This window comes from Nomia melanderi, chromosome 1 (genome assembly GCF_051020985.1).
Source record: "Nomia melanderi isolate GNS246 chromosome 1, iyNomMela1, whole genome shotgun sequence".
Classification (NCBI taxonomy): Eukaryota; Metazoa; Arthropoda; class Insecta; order Hymenoptera; family Halictidae; genus Nomia; species Nomia melanderi.
The window spans coordinates 34,042,475-34,066,533 of record NC_134999.1 but is presented as its reverse complement, the minus strand read 5'-3'; the positions used below and the strand labels follow the sequence as shown (position 1 = coordinate 34,066,533).

The 24,059-nt window shown below is 47.1% G+C and overlaps 3 protein-coding genes and 1 long non-coding RNA gene across 6 annotated transcripts; 2 read left to right on the top strand and 2 right to left on the bottom strand.

The window, feature by feature from the left end:
* Positions 1–4: 4 nt before the first annotated feature.
* On the bottom strand, positions 5–17,251 carry LOC116430286 (LHFPL tetraspan subfamily member 2 protein). 2 transcript variants are annotated; one of them, XM_076368491.1, is made up of 5 exons: positions 17,225–17,251; positions 1,219–1,396; positions 870–1,142; positions 610–723; positions 5–496 (listed from the first exon to the last, which is right to left on the bottom strand). In XM_076368491.1, the coding sequence occupies exons 2-5, from the start codon at positions 1,346–1,348 to the stop codon at positions 354–356; spliced, it is 660 nt and encodes a 219-aa protein (XP_076224606.1). In that variant the 5' UTR covers positions 1,349–1,396; positions 17,225–17,251; the 3' UTR covers positions 5–353. The 2 variants fall into 2 exon arrangements, with proteins under 2 accessions (XP_076224606.1, XP_031840058.1); XM_031984198.2 differs by lacking the exon at positions 17,225–17,251 and adding an exon at positions 12,407–12,605 and having other exon boundaries at positions 9–496.
* LOC143174624 (uncharacterized) lies at positions 14,092–15,064 on the top strand. Its single transcript, XR_012998809.1, has 3 exons — positions 14,092–14,455; positions 14,720–14,797; positions 14,877–15,064. It is a non-coding gene; the product is annotated as an uncharacterized LOC143174624 (long non-coding RNA).
* Positions 16,156–19,293, top strand: LOC116430287 (putative gamma-glutamylcyclotransferase CG2811). 2 transcript variants are annotated; one of them, XM_031984200.2, is made up of 5 exons: positions 16,156–16,324; positions 17,008–17,196; positions 17,988–18,137; positions 18,396–18,517; positions 18,594–19,293. In XM_031984200.2, exons 1-5 carry the CDS (start codon positions 16,214–16,216, stop codon positions 18,628–18,630), a joined length of 609 nt encoding a protein of 202 aa, XP_031840060.1. In that variant the 5' UTR covers positions 16,156–16,213; the 3' UTR covers positions 18,631–19,293. The 2 variants fall into 2 exon arrangements, with proteins under 2 accessions (XP_031840060.1, XP_031840059.1); XM_031984199.2 differs by having other exon boundaries at positions 18,396–19,293.
* A 1,744-nt stretch (positions 19,294–21,037) lies between these two features.
* On the bottom strand, positions 21,038–23,504 carry LOC116430285 (protein CDV3 homolog). Its single transcript, XM_031984197.2, has 3 exons — positions 23,184–23,504; positions 22,018–22,403; positions 21,038–21,915 (listed from the first exon to the last, which is right to left on the bottom strand). The coding sequence occupies exons 1-3, from the start codon at positions 23,358–23,360 to the stop codon at positions 21,780–21,782; spliced, it is 699 nt and encodes a 232-aa protein (XP_031840057.1). The 5' UTR covers positions 23,361–23,504; the 3' UTR covers positions 21,038–21,779.
* Between the last annotated feature and the right edge of the window lie 555 nt (positions 23,505–24,059).

Below are 24,059 nucleotides of genomic sequence, written 5' to 3'. Positions count from 1 at the left end.
TCTCCGTAGTCGTGGCTTATTTACTAAGAAAATTAATTATGTGTACAGCGTTTCGTAAAAACAGATTATGAGAATGATCGGTAGCAGGGCACCGGGCAGTAATGATTGTTTCTGCGAGTCTGGTTTCGGAAGTTGGCACTGAAGAGTCGCTTTCGCGATGAGTTTCACGATCGAGAGTCGGGTTCAGTGACCTCGTGGCAAAGGTCGTCGACACACTGCTTGCTCGGTAAGTCTCGCGCTTAATCCCGCGACGAATTTCCTCCGTTTCCTCTCACGTGCTCGGCGAAAAAGAGGAAATCGTCCGCTACCCGAGTCGTTTTTCCGTTTCCTGGGGGAATAGGAATATCCCCGGTTCACGCGAGACAGATCAACGTTTTGCCCTCATTCATCTTGTCCTGGACTTTATCGCTGGCTGTGGATTTCTCCGCTTGGCCGCTGATCACAGCGCAGACGAAGGTGAGTCCTACCCCCGTCACTGCGCTGTAGAACGCCCAACCTGGAATACGTTCAACTTAAGACCTTTGTGCTTCCGTCAAGGGCTCTTTGAGCATCATCATTCGTTCCGCTCGATTTTTATTCGAGGACGTGACGAATGACGGCTGGTCTTACCGAGGGTGCAATCAGCCAGATAAAAAGCGTCTGCCTCGGGTCCGCAGATCCTTTGAACTCTTTCCGCTCCCCAGCCGGCGGGATAGAGAATCATTCCCAGTAGGTACGATATTCCTATCAACCGGGAAACTCGGTAAAAACTCTGACGATCGGAATCGTGAATAGCGTTAGCTACCGTTGCAGCTGATTTCATTAAAGCCCAATGTTTAGGCTAGTCGATCTAGCGATCTTCATGGATAAAGCTATATTATCGAGATTACCTGCAATCACTTGAGCAACCCCAGCCAAATTGAAGATGCTCTTTCTCCCAATACTCTGGATGCAACATCCGACCAAGGCAGCGAGCACCGTGAACGCCATGATCGCTAATCCAAGGGACAGGAAGAAGTAAGAAGCTTTCCAGCAGCCTGGGAACACACTGGGATCTGTGGCGAACCCGTCCACATTGAAGTTCCCGCAATGAGTCTTTCCATGCAATCTGATGCAACGATTGAAGATGCCGACTGTCGGGACGTACAGCTCCGACCCGTTCCCTGATATCAACGGAAGAATATTATTCGATCTAACATAGTTTTCTATTTCAGAGACGCTAAGATCATGCAACAATACTTGTGTCTTTAATCATCCGCGGGCCGACTAGCCATTTCGGAGTGATCAGGCCGGATAGAACCGCCATCAACGCTGCCAGGGACAGCAGCGTCCATAGCAGACTGCGGCCAGTGATTATCACATAGCACATGCTGCCGATCGATTGTGGATCTATGCCATCCTTCGAGCTAGGAGCCTCCTGAAACATTCCAAGTGAATTACAAGACGCGTTCCCGAAATCTCTGCAGACTCGGAACTCGTCGATATCGCGATTCGGTTAGCTTTCTGGGTCAACGATGTCAACGATCAGGCCGGCCGGAGTTCGGCCAACCGAGCGAGAATAAACGCGACTCACAAATATTTCGGGGAAACGCGTTAAGCACGGTCCCTTTCCCGCGAACCGACATTAAAAGCGGAGCCGTACGCTGGACCGAACCTCTCGCGTTACCGGCTTCGATTTTTCCCTCCGATTTCATGGGAATCGTAAACACGAGCCAACAAAGCCACTCTTTCTTCCGGTCGCTCGTAAATTCGTACAGTGTCCGGGAAGAAATGTTCGTTTCCCTTCGAATCGAGTACTTTTTAAACAGACTTTTAACCGAACGCAAATGCTCGCCGGCCGAAGAAATGTTCCTGCTCTAGATCGAGCCTCTTGTTTCCTTTCAAATCGACAGTGGTTTACCCTGGCTTGTCAGCCTCTTGACACCTCGCGTAGCTGCTCTTCAGCGTGCGAGACCTCCGCGCGTGGAAGACACTTCTTCCGAGACGCGACCGACAGAATTAATTTCTTGTTCTCGCAATTGTCGTCGTGTCCAAAGAGAGAACCCTTTGCTTTCGATCGGGGACGTGACTCATGCTTCTAATTGGGTCCATTCGCGTCGACCCTTCGCTGGCTCCGCGCGTGGAGGAACTAGGGCCCGGTGGATCGATCGGAAACGCGTGCCCCTCCCCCAAAACTGACCTATTTTTCCGTCTAAGTTTAGACTGATCTAGGTTCGGAATCCGTGGACGACTCGGCGGGCGATGGCTCGTCTTCCCTCCTTCTCCCTCCGCTCGAGAAACCTCGGATCCTCCTCAAGCCCGCAAACTTAATCGCTTTCATTCCTTCGCTCCTTTGATGTTGCCGCGACGTGGCAAATCGGTGGACCACTATATCTCGCGGTCAAAGGGATGGAAAGAAAGTCGGCCTGATTCTTTTCGGTGCTCGATTTATGGTCCTCGAGAGCGAAGGAATTTTTCAGGGGATTTTTATGCAAATCTGGGAACACTTCCTCTCTCGGTCGCCAAATAGAAGAAACCGCGGCTTGTCGTTCCAGTTAATCCATTTCGTTCCTTCGCGCCTCGCAAACGAGCGTTGCTTTGATGTAGCCGCGATGTGGCGAATCGGTTGTGACTTTCGTTGCAAAAAGTCGCGATTCTTTTGAAAGGCTACCATTTATGGTTCTGAAGGACGGAGGGATCTCTCGGGGAACGCGTTTTACCGAACTCTCGGTGTTCCTCTATCCAGCGTCGACTCGCTTTATCTTGTTCGAGATTTTATTACGAATATTAATCTCCGATTTCGACCGAAAGATGCGTCATTCGCGGTGACACCGACGAGTGGACAAAGCTACGGGCCATCGTCTCGTTTGGAGCGCGTCAAGACAAGTGGACTCAACGTTAGAACGCGGTTCGATTCACAAAGCAGTCGCGTCCGCTCGAGAGACACGCCGAATAATAATAGCGACGCCCTCGGCTACCACGGGGACCCAAGTTTAATTAAATTCATTCCACGCTGTACATCTGCCGGTCTTATTTTTATCGTTTCTTGCGCGCGACCTCCTCGAGCAACCACTTGACGCTCGGTTTACTTAGGATCGCCGCTTAATCGCTGTTTGTGTTTGCGCTGTCTCCGAACTTCGCTGTCGGATCGAACGAATCACGACCACCGGAAGCGTCGATTCCCCGTGACCCCGGAACTCGATCGATTTCTCACCGAGCATCGAATATTTGTCGTTGAAAAAGAAACGACGCTGATGTAATAGTTTTTTTTTTTATCCACTTGAAGGATCGAATGATTGTACGAGTATCATTAGGTTTTAATAGATCACGATTCCACCGAGTCGTTCGAAGAAGGCCCGACAAGATAAGACCGATCAAAGCTCGCGCGTAGGCCGACTGCCGTTCGACGGCCGCTTTCTTTTTCTCCTCTTCCTCCATTTTAAAACCTTCTGCTCATTGTTGCTGCCTGCCACGCCTTGCTCGTGTGTGCCACCGGGGGACCATTGTTTCGGACCCTCACTGAATTAATTCCCAAAGTTTGATTCGGCCAACGAACGGAACACGGCGCATCGAATCTAATTAGGCTCCTCGGGGCAAGCTTTTACCAGTGACTCAGCCTCGCGATCCTCTATTTTCTCAACTCTTTCAGCTGCCAAGCGAAACGAAATGAATTCGTCATTCATTTTTCACTTTGTTTCTCGGTGATTCCTCGACTTTTTCGTCCGCGTCGTTCGTGACTTTCGAGTTCTATTGTATCGCGACGCGGATAACTGTACAGACTAGGCAACGTCGGTGTCCGTTGTAGCAAAGTCTTCGTCGGAGGAATCTTCGTCTCGGGTTACGAAAAGCGGCGGCGTTGGACGGGTTAAACAATGCAATGAAAAGCGAAGGGGATCCTCTCCCGCGCGAGGAAGATCTCGCGCGTCCTCGAAAAGCGTTTCCAGCCACTCTTCCTCGAGTCTTCGCGGAATGCGATATCTCTCCTCTTCGTCTCTCGGCGTGGTAGCCGCGCGCGCGCGCGAGAATCCCCAACCATTAGTCATCCAGCAATGGGTCCTCTGTCCGGCAGCTCGTTATCAGAAGGGCGTAAGTCGACGGCCAGTGCGAACTCCACGCTCGTAAATTCAAATCACACGTTTCCGGCCAGCGGCGGCCACCGCTTTACGATCCTCCTTTATTTTTCGAGGAGGGAGAGCCTGATTCAGGATCCCTCCGAGCCATCCTATCCTCCTGGAAACCCTTCCGCTCCAGATGGAAGTGATCCTCCTTGTTAGAGTTACGTTTACTTCTATTCTCGGCGTTCCCTCGCGCAGCTTTATCCTCCGTAGTAAAATAACACGCTCGTAACGCTTACTTTTGATGGAATAGTTCGCCCTAGGAGGATTAAGCTTCGAGACTAAGCGATCGACTATTTACGGTTGCCTTTTTTGGGGAAGTAGCATCTTTGTGAAATATAAAAGCTCGAAGACCTAAGGATCTAAGGTTCTAAAGATCTAAACTAAGGACCTTAAGTTCCATAGTTCTAAACGTCTGAAGACCTAAAGTCTTCGCGACTTAGTCTTTCGAGTACAATTTTATCAGAATGTCGACGTTCGTCTGCAAAGGGTTAAGTCGCGAACAAATTTTAATTAGCCAAACAGCAGATCAGCACGTTTCCTTCTATTCATCCAGCGTCTGATACATAAATTAGCTTGATGCGCTGAAGATGTTTTTCAAAGAATCTTCGTCCGCGAAGGGTTAAAGTTACCTTTCTTCAATCATTCTACTCGTAAATAGACTCAAGGAGAACCAGCTGTTCTCGGTCCTTCTGAGGTGAAAAGACGCTAGTCAGAATCCGCGGGATCGCGACAGAAATGATCGGCGTTCGATTTCAGAAACTCGAGACACCTACTCATTGCATAATCCCGCAGCGACTATGCAGACCATCTGCAACGCAGCTGTTGGACAGGTGCTCCCTTGTTTCTCCGTCCTCTTGTTTTCGTCCCCCCCCTTTCCCTTAGAGGATCCTCCCGGGCCCACCTTCTTCCCCGGCCTCCCATTCTCCCCGGCTCTCTCGTCCCGTACGCATCGTCGATTTTATCCGACGGTAATTTATCGTGATTTCAGCCGATCGAGCGTTCACCGCGCGGCCGATTAAACATATTTTCGGGAAAACGATTACGCCGGGACGTGCGCGTCCCTCGGACATCCGCGAAACAACGTTGCGCGGCTTGTCCAGGTAACAGAGTATCGCTTCTACTCGCGTTCCAGCTTTTTATCGGCGAAATCGCCGCGTTAAATTCGCTTTTATTCACCGGCGGATTTACAAGTTCGAAGAACGATCCGCGTTCCGGGAACTGCCACGCCTATCCGCCATGAATCTCTTTCGATGGGGCTGCGCGTTCCTTGGCTGAACGTATCCTTTATAAAAACCTCCGAGGTGTTCCTTGAATCGCAACCATCCGCCTCGAAAAAATACCATCTTCTTTCTCATGGAATCTCCGTTCTCCTTCCATGTTTCCGTTAAAACTGTCACGCTTTCCATTGGAGTTACATCAACGCTCGATCAGCCAACGCCGAACTAGCCGTTAGAATAATTGCAATCGCGTACACCTGTGAATCATCGAAGTTCCGCGGCTAGATCGATGAAACGTTATGACATTCGTATGGTAATCGTTAACAAGTTCCCGGATTCACGGACACTTTCGAGCGAATAAAAGGCCACGAGGATTAACAATCGGTACGCGTATCGTCCCCGATCGACAGGAAGCGTACGCTTCAGCGGAATTGCTTCCGAGCGACGCGGGATCCTATTGAACGGCTGCCCCGTGATAACAGTTCGACGCTAGGTCGCCTTTCCAGTGGAACGACCGCCGGGATAATTAAGGTACCACGAGCAAAAGACGAGACGAGCTTAACGGTGATTTCCAGCGCATCCAGCTAGGCCCGGCAATTAAGATAATCGCCGATCGCCGCGCAGTCCGGCTACGCGTCGTCTCCTGGCCCTTCGCCCGGCGCCTCGGACGATCGACGCTTGGAATCCTCGTTGAATATCATAATCTTTCCGGGTTCTCCTTCACCGTTAGGCTTGTTATTATGATAATCGAATTATGAGTCGTCAGTCGAATCTCCCCATAAATGTATAATCAGATTGCATTTCATCCGACTCCGAGTAACACTAGTTTCCAGGGTTCGTAATTTCTCGGGTAGAAAAGTCTCCCGAGATACGTGTCGGACAGCTGTTCGGCTTTAAAGCTGAGCTTAACGACATCGATGAGCCGAACGCACCGGTTTCCTTGATTCGGCGACAGAGATTTTCGAAATTAAGAACGCGCCCGTCGTCGGCTCTCTGTTTCCCTTCGCGTTCCCATCATCGGCGTTCTCCGTCCCACCCTTTCCCTCGTCCATTTCCTCCTGCTAGTTCCCGGCTGGTCCCGAGACCAGCATAGCCAGTCGCTGTGTCATCGAGCCTCGATACATCATAAATATAAATTGGTTTCTGGATACGTGTTGGTATAAATGAGAGTACGTGTACCGGCAGCACACGCGTCCGCGAAAGTCGTTGGCATATAGGCGCGCGAGGCCTGCGGCTGCGTCCCGGAATCTTAATGCCGCCTCCGTGCCCGACGGAAAATGACAAATGAATTATACGACGAATTTCGCGATCGTTACCCGTCATTTCGCCGTACCCTCGCTTCGTCCCGGCCGTCCTGCTACGACGACTGACTGTAAATTTCTTCTTTACGCCGGCAGTCGGTGACCTACGCTACCAACCGCGCGGCTCGATCACGCTTGATGGGATTTAGAGCTGGCGAACGTGACCAGGTGATAAGTTAATCGAGATTCCGAGTGTACCCGTTGATTGACAATTACAAATTTTCGAGACGAATTGATCGGAGCTTCGAGTATTCGAATCGAACGATTTGAAGTTTCAAATGTAAAAATCGAATCGCTTGGGATTCTAAAGTTTTCGATCGAACGATTGGTAGATCGAAATTTTCCTGTCAAGCTACTGACAGTTCTAAATGTTCAAATCAGATGATTGGCAGTTTCAAATTTTCCAATTAAACGATTGGCAGTTCTAAATGTACAAATCAGACGATTGGCAGTTTCAAATTTTCCAATCAAACGATTGGCAGTTCTAAATGTTCAAATCAGACGATTGGCAGTTTCAAATTTTCCAGTCAAAAGATTGGCAGTTCTAAATGTTCAAATCAGACGATTAGCAGTTTCAAATTTTCCAATTAAACGATTGACAGTTCTAAACGTTCAAATCGAACAATGGGCAGTTTCAAATTTTCCAATTAAACGATTGACAGTTCTAAATGTTCAAATCAAACGATTGGCAGCTTCAAATTTTCCAATTAAACGATTGGCAGTTCCGAATTTTCCAATCGAAAGTTCCAAACCCAATGATCATTGATCAAAGAATCGAGCTTCGTCAGTGCCCTAATAATTATCATAGCTCCTCCGCATCATAGGCGTTCAGTCGAAGATAGTTGAATTCAGTTGAACATAGTTGAAGCTTAAATATAGTTTCCTTTCGCGAGAGACGGTCAGGCTTCCCATGGAATCGCGACGGGAGTCGCCGCGAATAGAATATTCCAGCGATGGACGTCCGCGAGTGGGCAACGTTTCCTGAAAATCGCGATAAGCCGCCGTCTGGTCCGAGTACTATGAACCCGGCTTGATAAATCTGCGGTATCGCAGAAACGCGTCGCGCGATTTCGCGTACGGAACGTTCGAGAGACCGAACAAAATTCCCGAGGGCAAGGTGATCGCCGGAGTAAAACAACCGAAGCTCCACCTATCGTGTCGTTCCTACCGATTCCACGGAAACGCATTAACCGGCGATTACAAATCCATTCCAGATCGTCGAGATTGCCACGGGGGCTCGTTTTCTCGGTACACGCGGCGCAGCCGGTCCGCAGATTAGAATGCACCGTGCACAGCACACGCGTCCCGGACATCGCTGCGGTCTCTATTCAGCTGGAGGATCGCGAGGACTCTCGATTTCTCGCCTCTCGCGCGACGCTGTAAATCCCCGGGAAAGTAAAATTCAATAGGCCTGAACGTACGTTGGATTTTCTCAAAGGTCCCCTGAAATTCCTCGGATATCAGCGTTTCATTTATCCCCGGTTCCCATTTTTGCCAGAGATCAATTCCTGCGTCCCTCATTATCCGCCGCATTATTGATTCCGATGAAGAAGTCAGCTATCAATCGTTAGATCTTTAAAGGAACATCGAGCAACCGTCGATACGTAACGCGTTAATTAACCTTTGATCCCCTCGCTTTTGCTTCCCGCTTTCAGAATCCAGGAATACCGAGGCGAGACGCGAAGCGACGCGTCGGCCGAGCGTTGGACGTTGCTTCAGTATGCCGCGGGGAAGCTCTCCCGACAGCTTCGAGGGAAACGTCGAAATGTCGAAACTCCGCGTCGCATTCGTTTTATCAGGAATTCGAGTCGCGCCGCGTCTGGCATCGTTCAACGCTCCCCCGACGAATCTCAATTAAAATGCGCCGCGTTGAATCCCCCGGCGACGAGGCACGAGAATCTCCGATTAGATTGTGTTCGCGATACCATTAAAAGCGACTCGAAAGGGTCGCTCGAACGAATCTTTAAGGAGCGGCGATTAGCGGCGATTATTAATCGTAAGTGGACCGTATATGTAACGATCGCGATCGTTTCGGAGTCGTAAAGAAACATATATATATGTATATATACATGCATCCGACGAGAGGCTCTACCGAATTCAGAACTGTAACGATTAAACTAATGTTCGGGAAAGAAATCGATTCCCATTTTATCGTTTCCGTCGATTACTCGGGGAAACCGTAATTCCCGGTAATAACAAGGTCGCCGAGCGTCGCGTGCGCGAAAAATCCGCGGTCTAATCGTAAAAGTAGCGGGACCGCGAAACCGTCGAGCGGGTCAATTAGCGGCGTGTCGGTCGCGGCGTTAATTAACCGCGGTATCGTGGAAATCCGTTTACGTTTGACCCAGTTTATGCCCGGCGCGTCGAGCGGAGCGGTAACGACGCACGGCCGGCGTATCTGCCGTCAGAAATCGGTGGTCTCTCTTTGTTCCGAGATGCTCTCTCCCGTTTGTGCCGCGAGTCGCCCGCATTCCTTCGTTAGGTACGTACCCACGGAAAAAAGAAGCCGAATCTCCCCCGTCGAAAAAGGACAAGGTGAATTTACGGGCCTGTAATACAGCCGAGCCCTGCCGGCTCGGAGTAAACTCGGCCCGGCCTTTACTGTAGCCCGTTCTTTTTAGAGGAGACCAAAGATGCATCGACGGTCTCCGTTACTGTTTCCTCTTGTCACGTGAGCTCGGAGCGAGTGAAGTGGAGTGGACAGCTATTATCGCCATTAACGTATCTTAAGTCCCTTCATTCGAACGCGCCGCGCGTATCGGTTCGATCGTTCCTTTTACTTTTGCAGATAACTGTGCTCAGCTCTGCTACCGTCTTTAACTGGGCTACGCGTTCGAGATAATATTGATACGAAACTTTCCCCGCGTACGGAATCACCTTCGCGGCGATTTAAACAGGATCAACGGAAACCGAAGAGTAAGAAAGGTAAAGGAACAATTCGAACAAAAGCAATTTACCGGCGACAGACGCGGGGTACCCATAGCGAGATGATTGCAACCATTCCAACCCGGATTAGTCCGCCAGTGCAACGCGGAGCCTCGAGCTCTCGCGAAAAGTGGCTCGTTACCGAATCCCCCGGTCCTCGTCGCGGCGATATGAATCGCGGGACGAATATGGCGGGGGGCATAAAGTATGCTGGACGTATAGGCCGACGGCGTGGTCTAGCCATTAAAGTTTCCCAATAAGGCGGCTTTTACGCACGCACGTGAACGTGAATCGAGGCGAAGGCACGCCGAGGAGGCGGACAGAATCGAGGCTCCTTCTCGCGTGGGAAGCGATAGTATTTCGATATCACCCTCGCTCCGCGCGCCGGGCGCCGTGACACGCGTGTCGCCGCGTTCTCTCGCGAACACACCAGCGCACACCTACACGCCTCCCGGCGATCCCCAGCCGACTTCTGTGTGCACGCGCTGCTCCGGGGAAGACGCACACCACCGATCGGCCGCCTCTCCCGACGCACGGCGAGCCGCGATCGCGGTCCCGAGCCTACTAACCGAACGATTATACTTTCCTACGAGCGCCGTGCTCGCCTATAATCACGCGGCGCGCTCGTAAGCCTCGCTATTACGGTTCCCCGTTCGAGATGATCGGCGATCGCGTTAAATGCCTGTGATCACAGCGGTAAATAAGTTGCCAATTAGACGATCTCTGGGATGACTTTAGCACCGGTACCGTAGGCGTGCGCTGTTCTATTCTGCATATTTCACGACACCGGTGTCGTCGTAGGACGCTCGCTGGAAAAAGATGTCAGGAGCGCGCGAAGGTGGCGAATACCGCGTGTCCCAAGGCGTTCCCACCCAAGCGACCGAACGCGAATTCCAGCGAATACGAATTGACGTTAAACGTCCCGAACAGGTTCTTTTAATTCCCCGCGAAAGAGGGAATTCTTCTTCCCGCGAGGAGGATACGGCTCGACAATCGAGAGGGCGGCTCGCAGGGATCTCGTGGTTCGTCCGCGGAGCACTCGTCCCGTGGATTTTCGCGCGCCGAGCCTTTTAAGCGAGCCGGACGGCCCGCAGATTGAACGGTTTTACCACTGCCAATGAATTACTGCCGTGGTCGCCCGTGAGAACGTGTCCCCGCGCGAGCGCGGCGTTACTGCACCGTAGAAATACCATCGCGGACCGTTTCGTTCGCCGCGTAATAACTGTCATAGGCGTTCACGCCGCCGCGAAAGGGACAGGGCGCGCGGTCCTCGTGGCTACGGCGTGGAGATCCTCTTCGTGGGCTCGCTCGCGAGGGAGATCGTAACCAGATCTGTGAGTTTCGAGGTTTACGGCCGGGTGGCGAGCCGCGGAACACGCGCCTATTAACGCCGAGCAAATCTCCTCGGTGTGTAGTGTCATTCACGAGTTTCATGGGGAATGTTAACCTTGTTCCCGGTCGTTTGTCAAAGTGAAATTGAATTCGAGTCGTTCGATAATCACGGCGAATCGCTGCGACGCCTTTGGGAATCAATGGATCGGGAATACTCTGTGCCGATCGCGCGAAATTGTTTCAGCCGCGGAGGAAGCGGAGTTCCCGGTAAGCTAACGGCTCGATTAGACGTCCAATCGTGTTTCCGATTAAACGGTTTGATTCGGCGACCAGTCGCCGCAACTATGAATGAAACATTCGACACCGCGACGCGAAACATCCTCGTCAGCTCGCTATATCCCGTTTCGCCGACCGCAAACGCGATACCGAACTGACTATCGGGTCGTTGCATTTCATCAGGTATTCCGGAACTTTCCCGTCACTGTGTACGTTCTTCTCCGAAACTGGAAAGTTTGGAACAGAAGAGGAACGGGAGGACGAAGGTGGGTAAGCGTGGACGGGTGAAAGACCCTTCTGCCGTGGCTACAATTAATTAATCGTCGCCCCGTCGCATTCGTTAAGCCATAATTCGTTCCAATTTAGAGGCCGGTCCCCAGAGGGTCACGCGAAAAAGCGGAATCCCACGCGGCTGAGTTTCTGCGTTCTCGAAAGCGTGATTGGAGAACGATTTCGTCGAATCGTGACGCAACGCCGAACCGCGCTCGTTTCTTGCGACCCGATCCCCGGGCCGAAAGAAAGAAATCGAGAAAGGGAACCACCCCGCGATGCATAATTCATGGTGGTGGGTCCGGCTTTATGGCACACCCCGGCCCAGTGATGTAAACAGTCGTAAATTAATGCAATTGGCCGGGGCTGCTCTCACGCGCGCTGGAAAAAGAGCAACGCCGCGTTCGCCGATCCTCTCTCGCTCCCTCGCTTCGTAAATTCGAGTTTCTACGATTCCCGCGACGCGCGAGCCGCCTAGCCTTTCGACTTCCGGCCACTGGAATCGACTGGCCTTGCGATTTTTCGGTTCACCTATCGACGGCTCGCCTCGTCGACTCCAATTCTATCCGAACTCTGTTTCGCGCACGATCGTCGAGTCTAGTCGACAGGTCAACACAGTTCCTCGTGGACGATTTCGAAGGAATCTCGAAATACTCGACGTCCGATGGTGACGACGTGAGAGGATGCCACTTGACAATCCAGCTGCATCGGAGCAGTCCCGACACCGCGTACGAGCGACGCACAGTACATAGAAGTAACGTTCAAGTGCGTAGCGAACGGCCGAGCCGTCAACCGCACTGACATTAAGAAACCACGCGTGCCATTTGCGGTCCCCGACAATGCCCCTTTGCATTGCAAAAGACTTTCGGTCCCATTGTTCACACGTTTCCCCGTGGAAGCTTCAAGCCTCGCGGGGAGAGCGGCTCGAACGTGAATATCAACGAGGGGATGTCGAACCCGCGGCCGAAATAAACGCGCGGAGAACATTCGAAAATCGTGTGTCACCCACCTCTGGTCGTCCGTCCAACTGCCGAAACGCACGAGAACCACCGTGGCGGTGTGTTTCTCTCACCGGAGCGGTTGGAACGATCGTTCGCGGCCGGGGAGCTGTCAGACGGTCCCGTCTATCAACGTTTCGCAGCGGAGAACGCTCGGTCGAACGCGAAGCTGCGCAGCCAAAGCGTCGAGCTCAACTGAACGCGAAGCCGCTCGAGGATCGCCGGCGTAGCGCAGCGCAAACACGGACCGGCAGACCTGCTGGCGGCGCGACGCGTGATTTCGTCCTGTTCTTGGTCACGTTTCAATCTCGTTTCGGCAAACCGCGCTAACTGTCGGCCACTTACGCCGAGGGAAGCACCGATAAAACTGTCGTTTCGCGTTCGACACGGCGATCGGACGTCAACCGGGCTTACGCGCGATTACCGGGCATTTCGGTGATCACCCTTTTCGAGAAATCGTCACGGTCATCGGCTTTAATCCTGTCGGATCTCGACGCATCCCATTAGCCGGGACATACGGGCCGTTCGCTGACTTTCGGCTACCAGAAATCGTTCCGGTAATGGTCTCCCTTGTTTCATCTGCGGGGATGTTACCCCGGCGTTCCCCCAGTGTCGCGTTACAGCTACCATAGGGGTGGTTAGTTTTATGGGAGAGTGTTCGGAATGTCTATGGGCCTCGTAGGCGCCGGGGATTATGGATTTATTGCTCGTGTCGTGTTTCGCTTCATGGGAATGTAAATAAGAGGCTGGGGCTGGGATAATATTGAACGAAATGAACTGGAAATTGCATGGTTTCGGTTGAACTGGTCGCCGGAGACGGGAAAATTCGAATTTGGACGCTTTACCTCTTTCGTGATTTTTCATTCTTTTCGTTCGATCTGTATGTTTGGAACGATCGACGGGTTAAGAGTCGACGTTCAACTGATGTTTGTTTTGGTTAGAGTATCTTAACGCCTGACGTAATTTATAGACGTGGAATTATGGATACAAGAAGCAGATACGGTGCTTCGATCAGGGACAGAACACCTTCGGTAGTAGGTAAGACGTGGAAATAAAGTTTTTAACGAAGCTAAACGCCTCTGCGCGTTATTATGCAGTGGGCGATACCGCTAGGAGCGCTAAAGAGAACTTCGTCTCTGAATTCTTGAAATATTCTCAAGAATACAATGTCGATCCTCTGCCTGCACTCATAGTGAGTGTTCGTTTAATTGTTTAAAAGTTCCCGAGAGTTCGAGTGGTAACGTATTAACCTAAAATTCGTCTAAGGTGAAGGGTACCGTTGACGTTCGAGCGACGAGGTTCTCGTCGAGACAAAGGTAATGGTTCTTTAAATGCACAATCAATCGTTGCAGTGGAGTAACTAATATTCAATTGTTAAGCGTCGAAGACGCGAGTTCTCCCATATTTTATTTAACATACGAGGGGAAGAAGCAAGATGCTCCGAAAAGAATTGAGAGCAAAGATGAGTATTTCTATATTTAATCCTAGTGTTCGATTACTTTAACAAATCATTGCATCTTCGTTTTGATTGCGCAGCAAGTCGCGAAGTCTCCATTTGCATTCTAGACGCACTGAACACGACAATGCAGAAGTACAACAACATCACAGTTCTCAAGTAACTCGGAAACTTCTGTTTCTTTCGTAAATCGAACAGTATGAATTTAACAGCTTAAATTTCCTATAGGCTGCCCAACTGTCGTATAAATGCGTTCGGCGTGATGCAGATCGCAGAAATGTTAAACATAGGATGTCTCCGAGATTTGAATTTGGACATGAATCCGAACGCTCAGGAAAATTTCCATCTGCTTTGCCGGCCAGCTGGAAAGTGAGATTCGTACGACGTCATCCGTTGAGAAATTAAAATAGAATATCGCCTCTAGATTGTCATTCTTGACCCTGAGGCATTGCGAAATAACGAACGACGGAGTGAGAAAGATCGCGGACGAACTGCAGTATCGCGATCCGCCGAACGATCCGAAATTAATTAGCCTGAGTTTATCAAATAATCGTGTTACGTGCGACGGCGCGGCTCACGTCGGCTCCATGCTTCGCACCAACAGGTAACGCGCCGCGGCTTATAAATAATTTACGCCTAGATCGCTTAAAAACGATTAAACGCCGATTCAGAACGAATTATTTTAATTGAAAGTTTCCTGCACTTAGTTCCCCCATGAAATTACTTTATCGCGGAGTTACATGATTCACGAATATATTAAATACGTTATCGCGCTATCGCGACCTACTTGCTGCTGCGTTTCCTCCGCTTATTGTTAAAGAATGCAGCGTTCCACTTAGAAAAAATCTGATAATTGATATTTCCGCAGATCTTTGAAGAGTATAAGCTTGCTCGCGAACAGAATATGCGACGAGGGCGCGTGGTCGATCATTCGGGAGCTTAAGTTGTACGCAATATTATTTAACCTAGTCTCTGCGTAACGACGAACGTGTAAGCTAATTTACAGCATTAATTAAACACATCAGAGTAACGTTGAAGCACGAAGAAATTATGGATCTTCGTCGCCGGAAGTTCGAGGAATTAGCATTATTAGATGAACTGGTATTCGAACAATTTGAAACTGTATCATTCGGTCCAGTTACAGTTGTCAGATTTCGATAATTAATGGAGCTTAATTAGATGGAGAAGAGAGGGAGTACGGAAGTTACTTCGATGGAGGAACAACGACAGAGAAATAGTAAATCGTTATCGAGACGAAGTTCATCCAGACGGTCTAGAAAATGTATATTTATTATTAATTAATATAAAACACATAAGTATCTAGCTTTAATTATACAAAATTGTTCATAGCCAGTGCAGACCTGTCGATTAAAATTCGAGAGGGAGGAAGCTCGTTACAGACTCTAGAATCCGCGCAAGTAGTAGTTTTAATTATGAAACAACCGAACAATCGTTAATCATTGACACTTTTAGAAAAAGAAATTCTCCGTGGAATGCCAAACGCATCATCCATTCAGAAACGAAAGTTACCCGATGAATGGAGTGGTCGTCGCAACCGGGAACTTAGAGTTACAATACTTAGACTTAAGCTGTAACTACTTTCTATCTCACTCCGCGTTTCACAAGACATTAAACAGACCCATTTCTACTTAGATAATTATCTCACTGCGTACACTTTGAGGGATCTGATAAAGTGCCTGTACTATCAAAATTTTATGCTACTCGGCGACACGAGCAAGGGACTTTTACACGTTCTTCTCGAGGTAATTAGGTATTATTCGCTAAAACCAATTACTTCGAAGAGTCAATTCTCTCGTTCTAAGGGAGGAAACTTTGAGAAGGAAGATAACGTAAATTGGAGCACGTTCAAGGAGCTTCTGGACATCAGGAGAACCGGTGATTCCTCGGCAAGCGATACGTTTCGAGATCTCGTGCCAGAGGAAAGCGAAATCTTGCGCGAGAAGATCAAAGTAACTCGTCTGGCTCCTTTTCCGAATTATCCTCAGCCATTTTTGAATGCGACGATGCAATTCTTAATTCCTTAGGCTCTTGGAAAGCACGCAGAAGCTTCGAATAAGGCTTAAGACAAATACGATAAGATAAATACAGCGTACATCGTAACTGTAATAAAAAGCAACGAGCTTAAAGAATAGTACAATAAACGTGAAGCATGAGAAAAAATATCTGCTCCAGTAACTGTCGAATGATCGGGATGAAATTGATCGGGAAAAAGACGAGCTGACGAGCGCGACTTCGGATCATTTCGCGAAAGCTCTTATCGTTTGAACCCTCGACCTCGAATCCGACGACAAAGCCAGGGTTAATACGCTCCGGACAGTTCGTGCAAACGCGAGTTTCACCGATGTTGTTTCACTTCGCTGCGGTGGCGGTGCTCACTAACATCGCGTTCCTGGAGATCTATACGTTCTATGATTCACGGGAGCCCATGGACATTAAACTATTGCCGGACGAGGTAAAGTTTCAAGTTTCCGACCCCACTTGTTTCTTCTATTCACCCGGACGATGGAAAAAATGGCCATCGTCGTCCGTTCGAGCGATCTCGCGTCTTAGAGGCAGCGGCTGAAACGTGTCCCATTAAAAATTCAATTATCTCCGTATCGTGACCGATTACTCGAATCGTTCAATTATTCTTTACGGCTGTCCCGTATCTCGTCAGCGACGGTTGTGTCGTTCACGCGAAACGAACACCGGAAATGCGACAAAGAGTACACGACGAAACCGGCATCCGGCAGAGAAGTATACGTGTATGACCTCTAGTTTAACTGATTAGTTAAAAAAAGTGAAACGTCGCAGGGCGTGCCCGGAAAATTCACTTTCGCCCGCGTATTCCCGACCGGGGGACGAGTTCTCGTGATTTCTCCGTAGGATCGTAGACACCGATGCTCCACGGTGTACCGTGAATCAGTGGAAACGGTTCGTTCGTCGTCGAAGCTTGCGTTTCAGGCGATTCACGGTTCATAACCAAGCAGCGTCGTTCCGCGGAGCACAAACCGGTGGCGCGATCTCTCGACAACCGCCGGAGGTCTCCACGAAAGTGTTGCCATGCGCAAAACCGACAATAGAACGCATCCCGAGTGACTCGTTAATTAACGCAAACGCGAGACAGCTTTGAGAATGTACGAAAATCTGTTCAAGAACCCACTGCACCGTGTGTTCGTCTATGGAACGCTGAAACGTGGCGAACCCAATCATAAACTGATTTCGGACGCCGCAAATGGGTACTCGAAGTTACTTGGACTCGGACGAACTGCGGAGGCTTATCCGTTAATAATCGCAACTAGATATAATATACCGTTTCTATTGAAGCAACCCGGCGTTGGCCACGTAAGTTGTATCCGATTGTCTGTCTTACCAATCCTGTTTTACTAATTTCGGTGGAACAATCGTCTCACTATTATCAGTTTCGATAGGTCTCTGAAAGGTGGTGCCAGTGTCGCAGCATTGGCGTAGGTATCGCTGGTTGTATGATTGGCGCCAATGTTTGGAATATATAAAAATGTTTGAGATACTAATCAGTTGAATGCGAAACATTAACCCCTTACCCTATGATTTCTTTTCCAATTGAAATGTGTTGTTGTTCATAAGTTAGTAAGAAAAGAGAAAAATTCTATATTAACACTAGAACTATCAGTCAAAATGACTGGTTTCGATTGTTTTGTTTCGTAATGATCGATATCTTAAAAGCATTGAATATTCGAAATGATCTTGAAAATAAATAGCTTCACTTGAATACTGTAATGAACGCCTGAAAACCGAACATAGTCTATTGTTACAATTTTTATATGGATTACATGACAATTGTATTAAATCCCCGGTAGTTCTAGTGTTAATAATAGAAAAATAATATTCAATTCGGACTTAGTATTAAGTGGCACTTATATTTGTTAAATTCTATTCGAAATCTTCATGACTGACACGATATTGTAGGCCAAGGGGTTAATCTGAAATTCTTGCTATCTTTCAATGAAAATCTATTTGAACAAACTTCAAGTCTAACCAGCTTTCATTTGAATTTCAACTAAATTCCCCGTTTAAAAATTAACTTATACCCGTTGTCTAACCGTACGATTACGTTGTTACGAGATAATAATTAAATATTATTTATACTTGAACAGCACGTGATTGGCGAAGTATACGATGTGGACTCGAAAATGTTGAATAAATTGGATGAATTAGAAGAACACCCAGGATTCTATGAAAGAGATATGGCAAATGTTTTAGTGGCTCCAGAAGCGAAACTCAAGGGTAGTGATAATTTCGAAGGGGTAAGTGTATTTTAATATGTTCGTTAGTAGTTAACACGTTGAATGCCATGAGGGTCACCGGTGACCCCCAACAAAATCAAATTACTAAGTTTATTCAATTAAACGATAATTATTTGCAAACACTTCTATATTATAAACAATGTTAACGCAGTGTCATTGATTTAATATTTCTTCCATTTTGTATATTTTGCTCTACGAAATGCGGCGTTCAACGTGTCAAGATACTCTGCTCGGTTTAATTGTAAAATTTCTTCGCAGGTCGGGACCCTGATGAAAGTTTGGATATACTTCCTGCCAAAGTTCAGAGCGTCCCTGTTGAAAAGTCCAATGTACAGCTCGTACAGCAACGAGGGAAGCCACGGTTTGAAATACTGCGAAACGTATGTGCGCGAGCCCTCGTACAATCATCGACTCGACGTTCAATCATAGTTACTTCACAGAATCCTTTCTTTCCAGCGAGGAGAGTACGATAAGGCCCGAAGATCTGCTTTGACCGACCGTTCCCGCAGACACTTTCATTGTCCCTTCGTTGCGCGAACGCTTACTTGAACGTTTGCTTTGTTACTCGTAATTAGTAAATAAAATTTCCCCCTTTGCATAAATTCGTTGGAATTCAACTCTTAACTATTGGGTGTATTCCGTGCCAGTAACACCGTTTTATGGGAAGCGTATTTTTCAACTTCAAAACCGTTAAGAGTCTTATCGTATCGCTTTGTTACGCGAAGACAAGGATCAATGTATAATTAATATTATTCGGGCGTAATTAATACCTCCCGTTATCTTAACTAGATCTGATCTAATGTCGATCGTTCGACATCGGTGCCTTCGAAAGTAGGAATTAAGAGCGTTCGCGGCGATATTGCGTTTCCTGTAATCATTTAAAAGGCGAGTTGCAGGGTGTACATCGGTATAACAGGTTGAAAATTACCTCGTATATTATGTACATTCTTGGGACACGAAAATATAATCTTGTAATAGTTATATCTCTCAGTACAAGTGTTGTTGCGTACAATGAGAAAGCATCGAACCGCATGCAGTGTGCACAGTTACTTGCAAAAAATCTTTTATTAATCGATTCTCACAATTAAAATCTTGAACATTCGCGTGTCGTTCGGAGGTATTACGAAACGAAACAAAGAAGAATGTTACCAGAACATTTCCGTGTGTGATTGTTTCTTCTCTATCACTTAACTTATATTACTTCTTTCTTTCTTTTTTTTTTTTTTTTATTAATCGAGTTTATCATCCGCTGCGCTGTACCTGCACTTTTTTTGTTTTTCTTTCGCGCGCACTTTCGTTACCCTCGCCATAGTATCACGCTCTCTCGCTCTCTCTCTCTCTCCCACCCACACTCTCGAATAACAGTCGCAATAAAAATGATTTTATTTCAACTATTCTGTAACAAAAAGGCAGACGAAGTCTAGGCATCGTTCGAGAAGCACGCCACCACGTGACTTCGTTTCTCACCCTCGAAATTCTATTATTATTTAGGATCGATCAGTCTTCGCCAACCAAGGAACCCCGTTCCCTTTCTACCGGAAAATAATTTTTCATCCCCCCCTCTCCTCCCCCGACTATGTGGAAAATAGCGTGCGATCGTTCGATAAATTACAAGTTGGCGATATCCGACTCGAAGCAGGTCAGTCAACCAGTTCGTTCATTGGAAAGGGAAACGGTATACAAAAAGAAAGAACTTCCACTATCATCCGGTCTTTAACATACTCGAGCCCCGTATCTCGTTCAATCTTTTTATCTATCGATCGTGCACAATACGCGTCTCTGTGCTTAATAGACTCTAACGAATGAACGAACATATTCTAAATGGTTTTTTTTTTCTTTCGCGTGAAAATGAACGAAGTAATTGGCCAACCGAACGGCACAGCTTCTCGCGAAATGATCTACCATGGAAATGCCCGTAAAAGAACGATGACTATTCTTTTTTTTCTTTTTCTTATCCTCCCCCTTTTACTCTCGCCTGAGCGTGCAACCCAGAGAACTACCCCGCGAGATCATCGACACGCGCATCATGGTTGGTTCGCGAAATTAAAATGCTTCTTAAGGCAGTATGTGTAAGTTGTCCTAGGAAATTTATTATAAATAATCACATATTTTTCTTCCTTTTGTTTTATATATCGTTCACTATACAAGGCTCCGTTTGTTCCTCATCCTCGCTTCTGTGTAATATGGCTCGTGTTTCACTCTGCTTTTTCGATCACGCTATCTCTCTCTCTCTCCCTCTCTTTCTTTCTTCGTCACGCTCTCTCTCCCTTTCTCTCCCGCCCTCGCAATCGTTTCATCATTTATCTTCTCTTCTTATTTTCAAAAATAACAGCGCTAGCACCCCAAGTCCCTGATCACACACAAGAGAACCCTCCATCGTTAAACCTCTGTCGCTTCATACTTTTTTTTTTATCCTCCTCCTCCTCCTCCTCCTCCTCTTGCGAAAGAAACACTTAAATTAACAAAAATAATTATACAAGCGTCAACAAAAGCGTACACTCGTCTTCCTCTTGTAGTGTATTGTATTTTCGATACGCGTGTGTCTTTCTCTTATTTCCCTCTCCTTTTGTTGTGTCCACTATTTTTTTTTGTATACCATTTCTGGTTCCTTCAGCTCTTCCGCACGTTTTCTGATATTTATATATATCTATGTATATATATATTTATATATATATATATTTTTATGTACTTATACTCCCGTATATTTCTTGAAACCAATGTTGTATCAGCTTTCCTTGTTTTTCTCGTGACGTATGTTTTCCGCCGTTCCAAAGCCCAGCCCCGGCGTTCAATTATTTGTCAGTTAACATATACAAAGACACATGTATACATATTTATACATATATGTATCATAAATTCTTCTTGACATTCTTTTCTTTTCTTTTTCCTTTCTCTCTTTCTCTCTCTCTCTCTCTCTCTCTCTTTCTCTGTTTATTCGTTGATGTAAGTGGAACGATTACTTCTGAAAATAGGACAGCCCTTGGTTGATCGTCCTGATTCCCAAAAGCGATAGATCAATTGATCGATCGATGTGCTAAAACGAGTTTCTCTCACGATATATAAATACGTCTGGTACACGATTTTCTCCTCGTAGTTGTCATGTCTGAGTATCCTGGTGCCCTAATCTCTATTTTCGTGGTGTTATGAAGGCGATCGAACGTGGTCAATAAAAGCATACACGCACCAAATAAAAAATACAGCACCGCGCGCAGAAACAGTACTATCATCATGCAAACTCTTCCTCTCATGAATTCGCCTAGCGAATATCCACCCTACGTTATTTCGTTCTCTTACGATCTACGTCAATTACGAAAAAGAAAATTAAATAGAAAACTGGTGCTAAATTGTTTGAGCATGTTTCTCGTACGAAAATAAAGCGTCGCAAGCACGTTTGTGCTTCCCTGGTGATTTTAAGGATGTCTGGCCCGACTTGAATCGGAGCCCTCATCGAGGAAAATTGATTCTCGGCCTGGGCATATCGAAACTAGGGCATTTACGTGATCCCGATGCATATTATGATACACGTTCGTTGCAGTCTATCCTAGGAAAGATATTTTATAGCACAGCTGGGCCACGAAACGGTGAGAGGCGATGACGCAATATTGATTGTTTGTCGTTTGATTGAATCAAAGGGGATCCCTTTCAGCTTTGATCTTGCGACAGGGCACCGTATTTGTTGCTCAGCATAAGTTTGGGTGTTTGTGTCTGCTCTGGGACGTACGACGATCTGGTTCCCCCTTTGTTGCGGACTTCTTCGAACGCGCCATCGTCTCGTTTCCTAAAACGGCAAGTGATTTTTTGTTTGATTTACCGGCAGTTGTAATTTAAACTAGCATAGCCCAATAGAATTCATCGCGAATCAAGTATCGTAAATTCCTACTGTTGCTGCTTTGAATTCAAAGTTGGGAAGTATTCTTCGCTATGTATATCCGGCGCGATATTCTTTCCTCGTGGTCTGGGACTAGCTGCTACAGGTTGAATGTTTCTTAAGTGTGGCGGCTTATAACTACTTCCTGATGTAACAGCAGGTGGAGGTGGGGGGGTTGGTTCTACAACTTCCACAGGTTGCGGAGGGAGTTCTGGCTTCTTCCATGGGCCCAATTGTTTGCCACCGCCTTCTCCGGATTCTCCGTCCGAACTATTATCTCCTGTGCCCTTCTCATCGTCGGATTCTGCATCCACAGACTCGTTAAGTGTTAAGTTTCCTATTTTTAAACCAGTGTAATCCTTCTTCTCTTCTTCAAACTCTCTCCATTCGTCTTCATCCTATAAAATCATCCTATACTAGTAGAAGTATAATGGTATATATACACAGCATATACGCATAAAAAAAAACTAAAGAATGCAGCGGAAAACGATATTCTTAGAAGCATTGCTCACTGAAATTCCAGTCAACTGTTAGTAGTGTTGTCTAACAACATTCATCTATTAGTATCTAAATGACTCCTGCCATAAGACATTTCTAAGCAAACTATATATAATAAATTACTCGATACTTTTAATAGCAACACAATATTAACATCTACTATTATTATATACCCAAGCAGGAATATACACCTTTTATATTTCAGTTAAATGTAAAATTAAATTCAAAATACTTTGCAGAACAGTACTGAATTAAATTTGCACAATATACGGGGAGCAACATAAGAATAATTAATGCCTTATCGCGGAGCGTATTAAGCCAAATTATTCCTCTCGCAAGAGAATGCAGAAAGTTGAAAACAACGGTTTATGTTAATAATTTCGAACAGCTGCTCGACAGAGATGAATTTCCTGCGAGAAATACCCGTGCCCGCGACCCGATGCAATTACATAACGATTCGATCTTCGGACAGCTCGAGTAAAATCGGTCGCGCGAAATTCCCGTGGCTCTCCAAACGGGTAGATAATTTCAGCAATCGTACGGATGACGTTTACGCGAACAAATATGGCAGCGGCCTGTGGCGCACGGGTGAGTTGCTACTTTTGAGCTTGTAAGCCGTACCGATATGAATAACAAAGATAACCGCAACAAATAAACCAAGAAGGGAGCAAGATCTTTACCTCAGTTTGTTGAGTCTCCTCGACCTCCGGGTTCACCGGTTTGTCTTTCGTTTTCGACTTTCCCAACCGCTTTCCCGTCTCTTCTAATTTCTTCGCTATCTCCTCAGTGGTAGTGAACTTCTTCCCCTTTGCTTTTTTCCGGTCCTTCTTTGCGAAGAAATCGTCTAAATCCGCCATGCTGGGATAGCTTTCGTTATTATTCTTGGGGGAAGCCTTTATTCACGAAAGAGCACGAGGAAGAGAGCCTCAACGCGGAATGATCGGAGCCACCGCTGCCGCTGTCCACATGGGCTTGTCTTGGCCGGAAGTCGTAGTGCCACTTCCAAGTCAGTGCAATGTCCAAATATCACTTGAATTTAAAAAAAAAACATCTTTCCCCTCAGACGATACCCTCTGAAATACCTTCCTCGGGCGATTTCACCATTCTCGTGTTACGGATTAGTTTTATTTCGTGTAATATTGAAAAATTCACGTATCAGCGAAGCAATATGTGGCGCTGGGTGTCTAGCAGAAGACTCGTGCAAAAAATTTTCAAGGGTTACCTAACCTAGCAATCGCTTTATATTTCACGGGGATATTATGATAGCGGGCTCATACGAGAGGATCAAAGACATGCTGTGATTCTTGCAGAGATACGTAGATCGAAATCAGGTTATGCAAAATTAGGGGAAGAGTACCACGTGTTGCGAACGCAACGTGCACAGAGGTTAATTGATCTAGAATTACGATACATTCCGTGTGCTGCAGATGGCGCCACGTGTCATCTTCTGCTACTTCCGGAATACAAAATGGCGTTCGAACATCTTTACCGACTACTTACCGACATTCCTATTAACACTAAACTACCAGACGGGTCAGAATGACCCACTCCTGATG

Excerpts from the sequence above, each read along its gene's own strand:
- LOC116430286 (XM_076368491.1), bottom strand. The coding sequence starts at position 1,348 with ATGTGCTATGTGATAATCACTGGCCGCAGTCTGCTATGGACGCTGCTG. Across the intron at positions 1,143-1,218 it reads GCGGATGATTAAAGACACAA|GGAACGGGTCGGAGCTGTAC; the intron begins GTATTGTTGCAT and ends CGTTGATATCAG. Across the intron at positions 497-609 it reads TCTGGCTGATTGCACCCTCG|GTTGGGCGTTCTACAGCGCA; the intron begins GTAAGACCAGCC and ends AACGTATTCCAG.
- LOC116430285 (XM_031984197.2), bottom strand. The coding sequence starts at position 23,360 with ATGGCGGATTTAGACGATTTCTTCGCAAAGAAGGACCGGAAAAAAGCA. Across the intron at positions 22,404-23,183 it reads AGGAGACTCAACAAACTGAG|GATGAAGACGAATGGAGAGA; the intron begins GTAAAGATCTTG and ends ATGATTTTATAG. Across the intron at positions 21,916-22,017 it reads TTGAATTCAAAGCAGCAACA|GAAACGAGACGATGGCGCGT; the intron begins GTAGGAATTTAC and ends TTGCCGTTTTAG.
- LOC116430287 (XM_031984199.2), top strand. The coding sequence starts at position 16,214 with ATGTTGTTTCACTTCGCTGCGGTGGCGGTGCTCACTAACATCGCGTTC. Across the intron at positions 17,197-17,987 it reads AGCAACCCGGCGTTGGCCAC|CACGTGATTGGCGAAGTATA; the intron begins GTAAGTTGTATC and ends ATACTTGAACAG. Across the intron at positions 18,138-18,395 it reads GTAGTGATAATTTCGAAGGG|GTCGGGACCCTGATGAAAGT; the intron begins GTAAGTGTATTT and ends ATTTCTTCGCAG.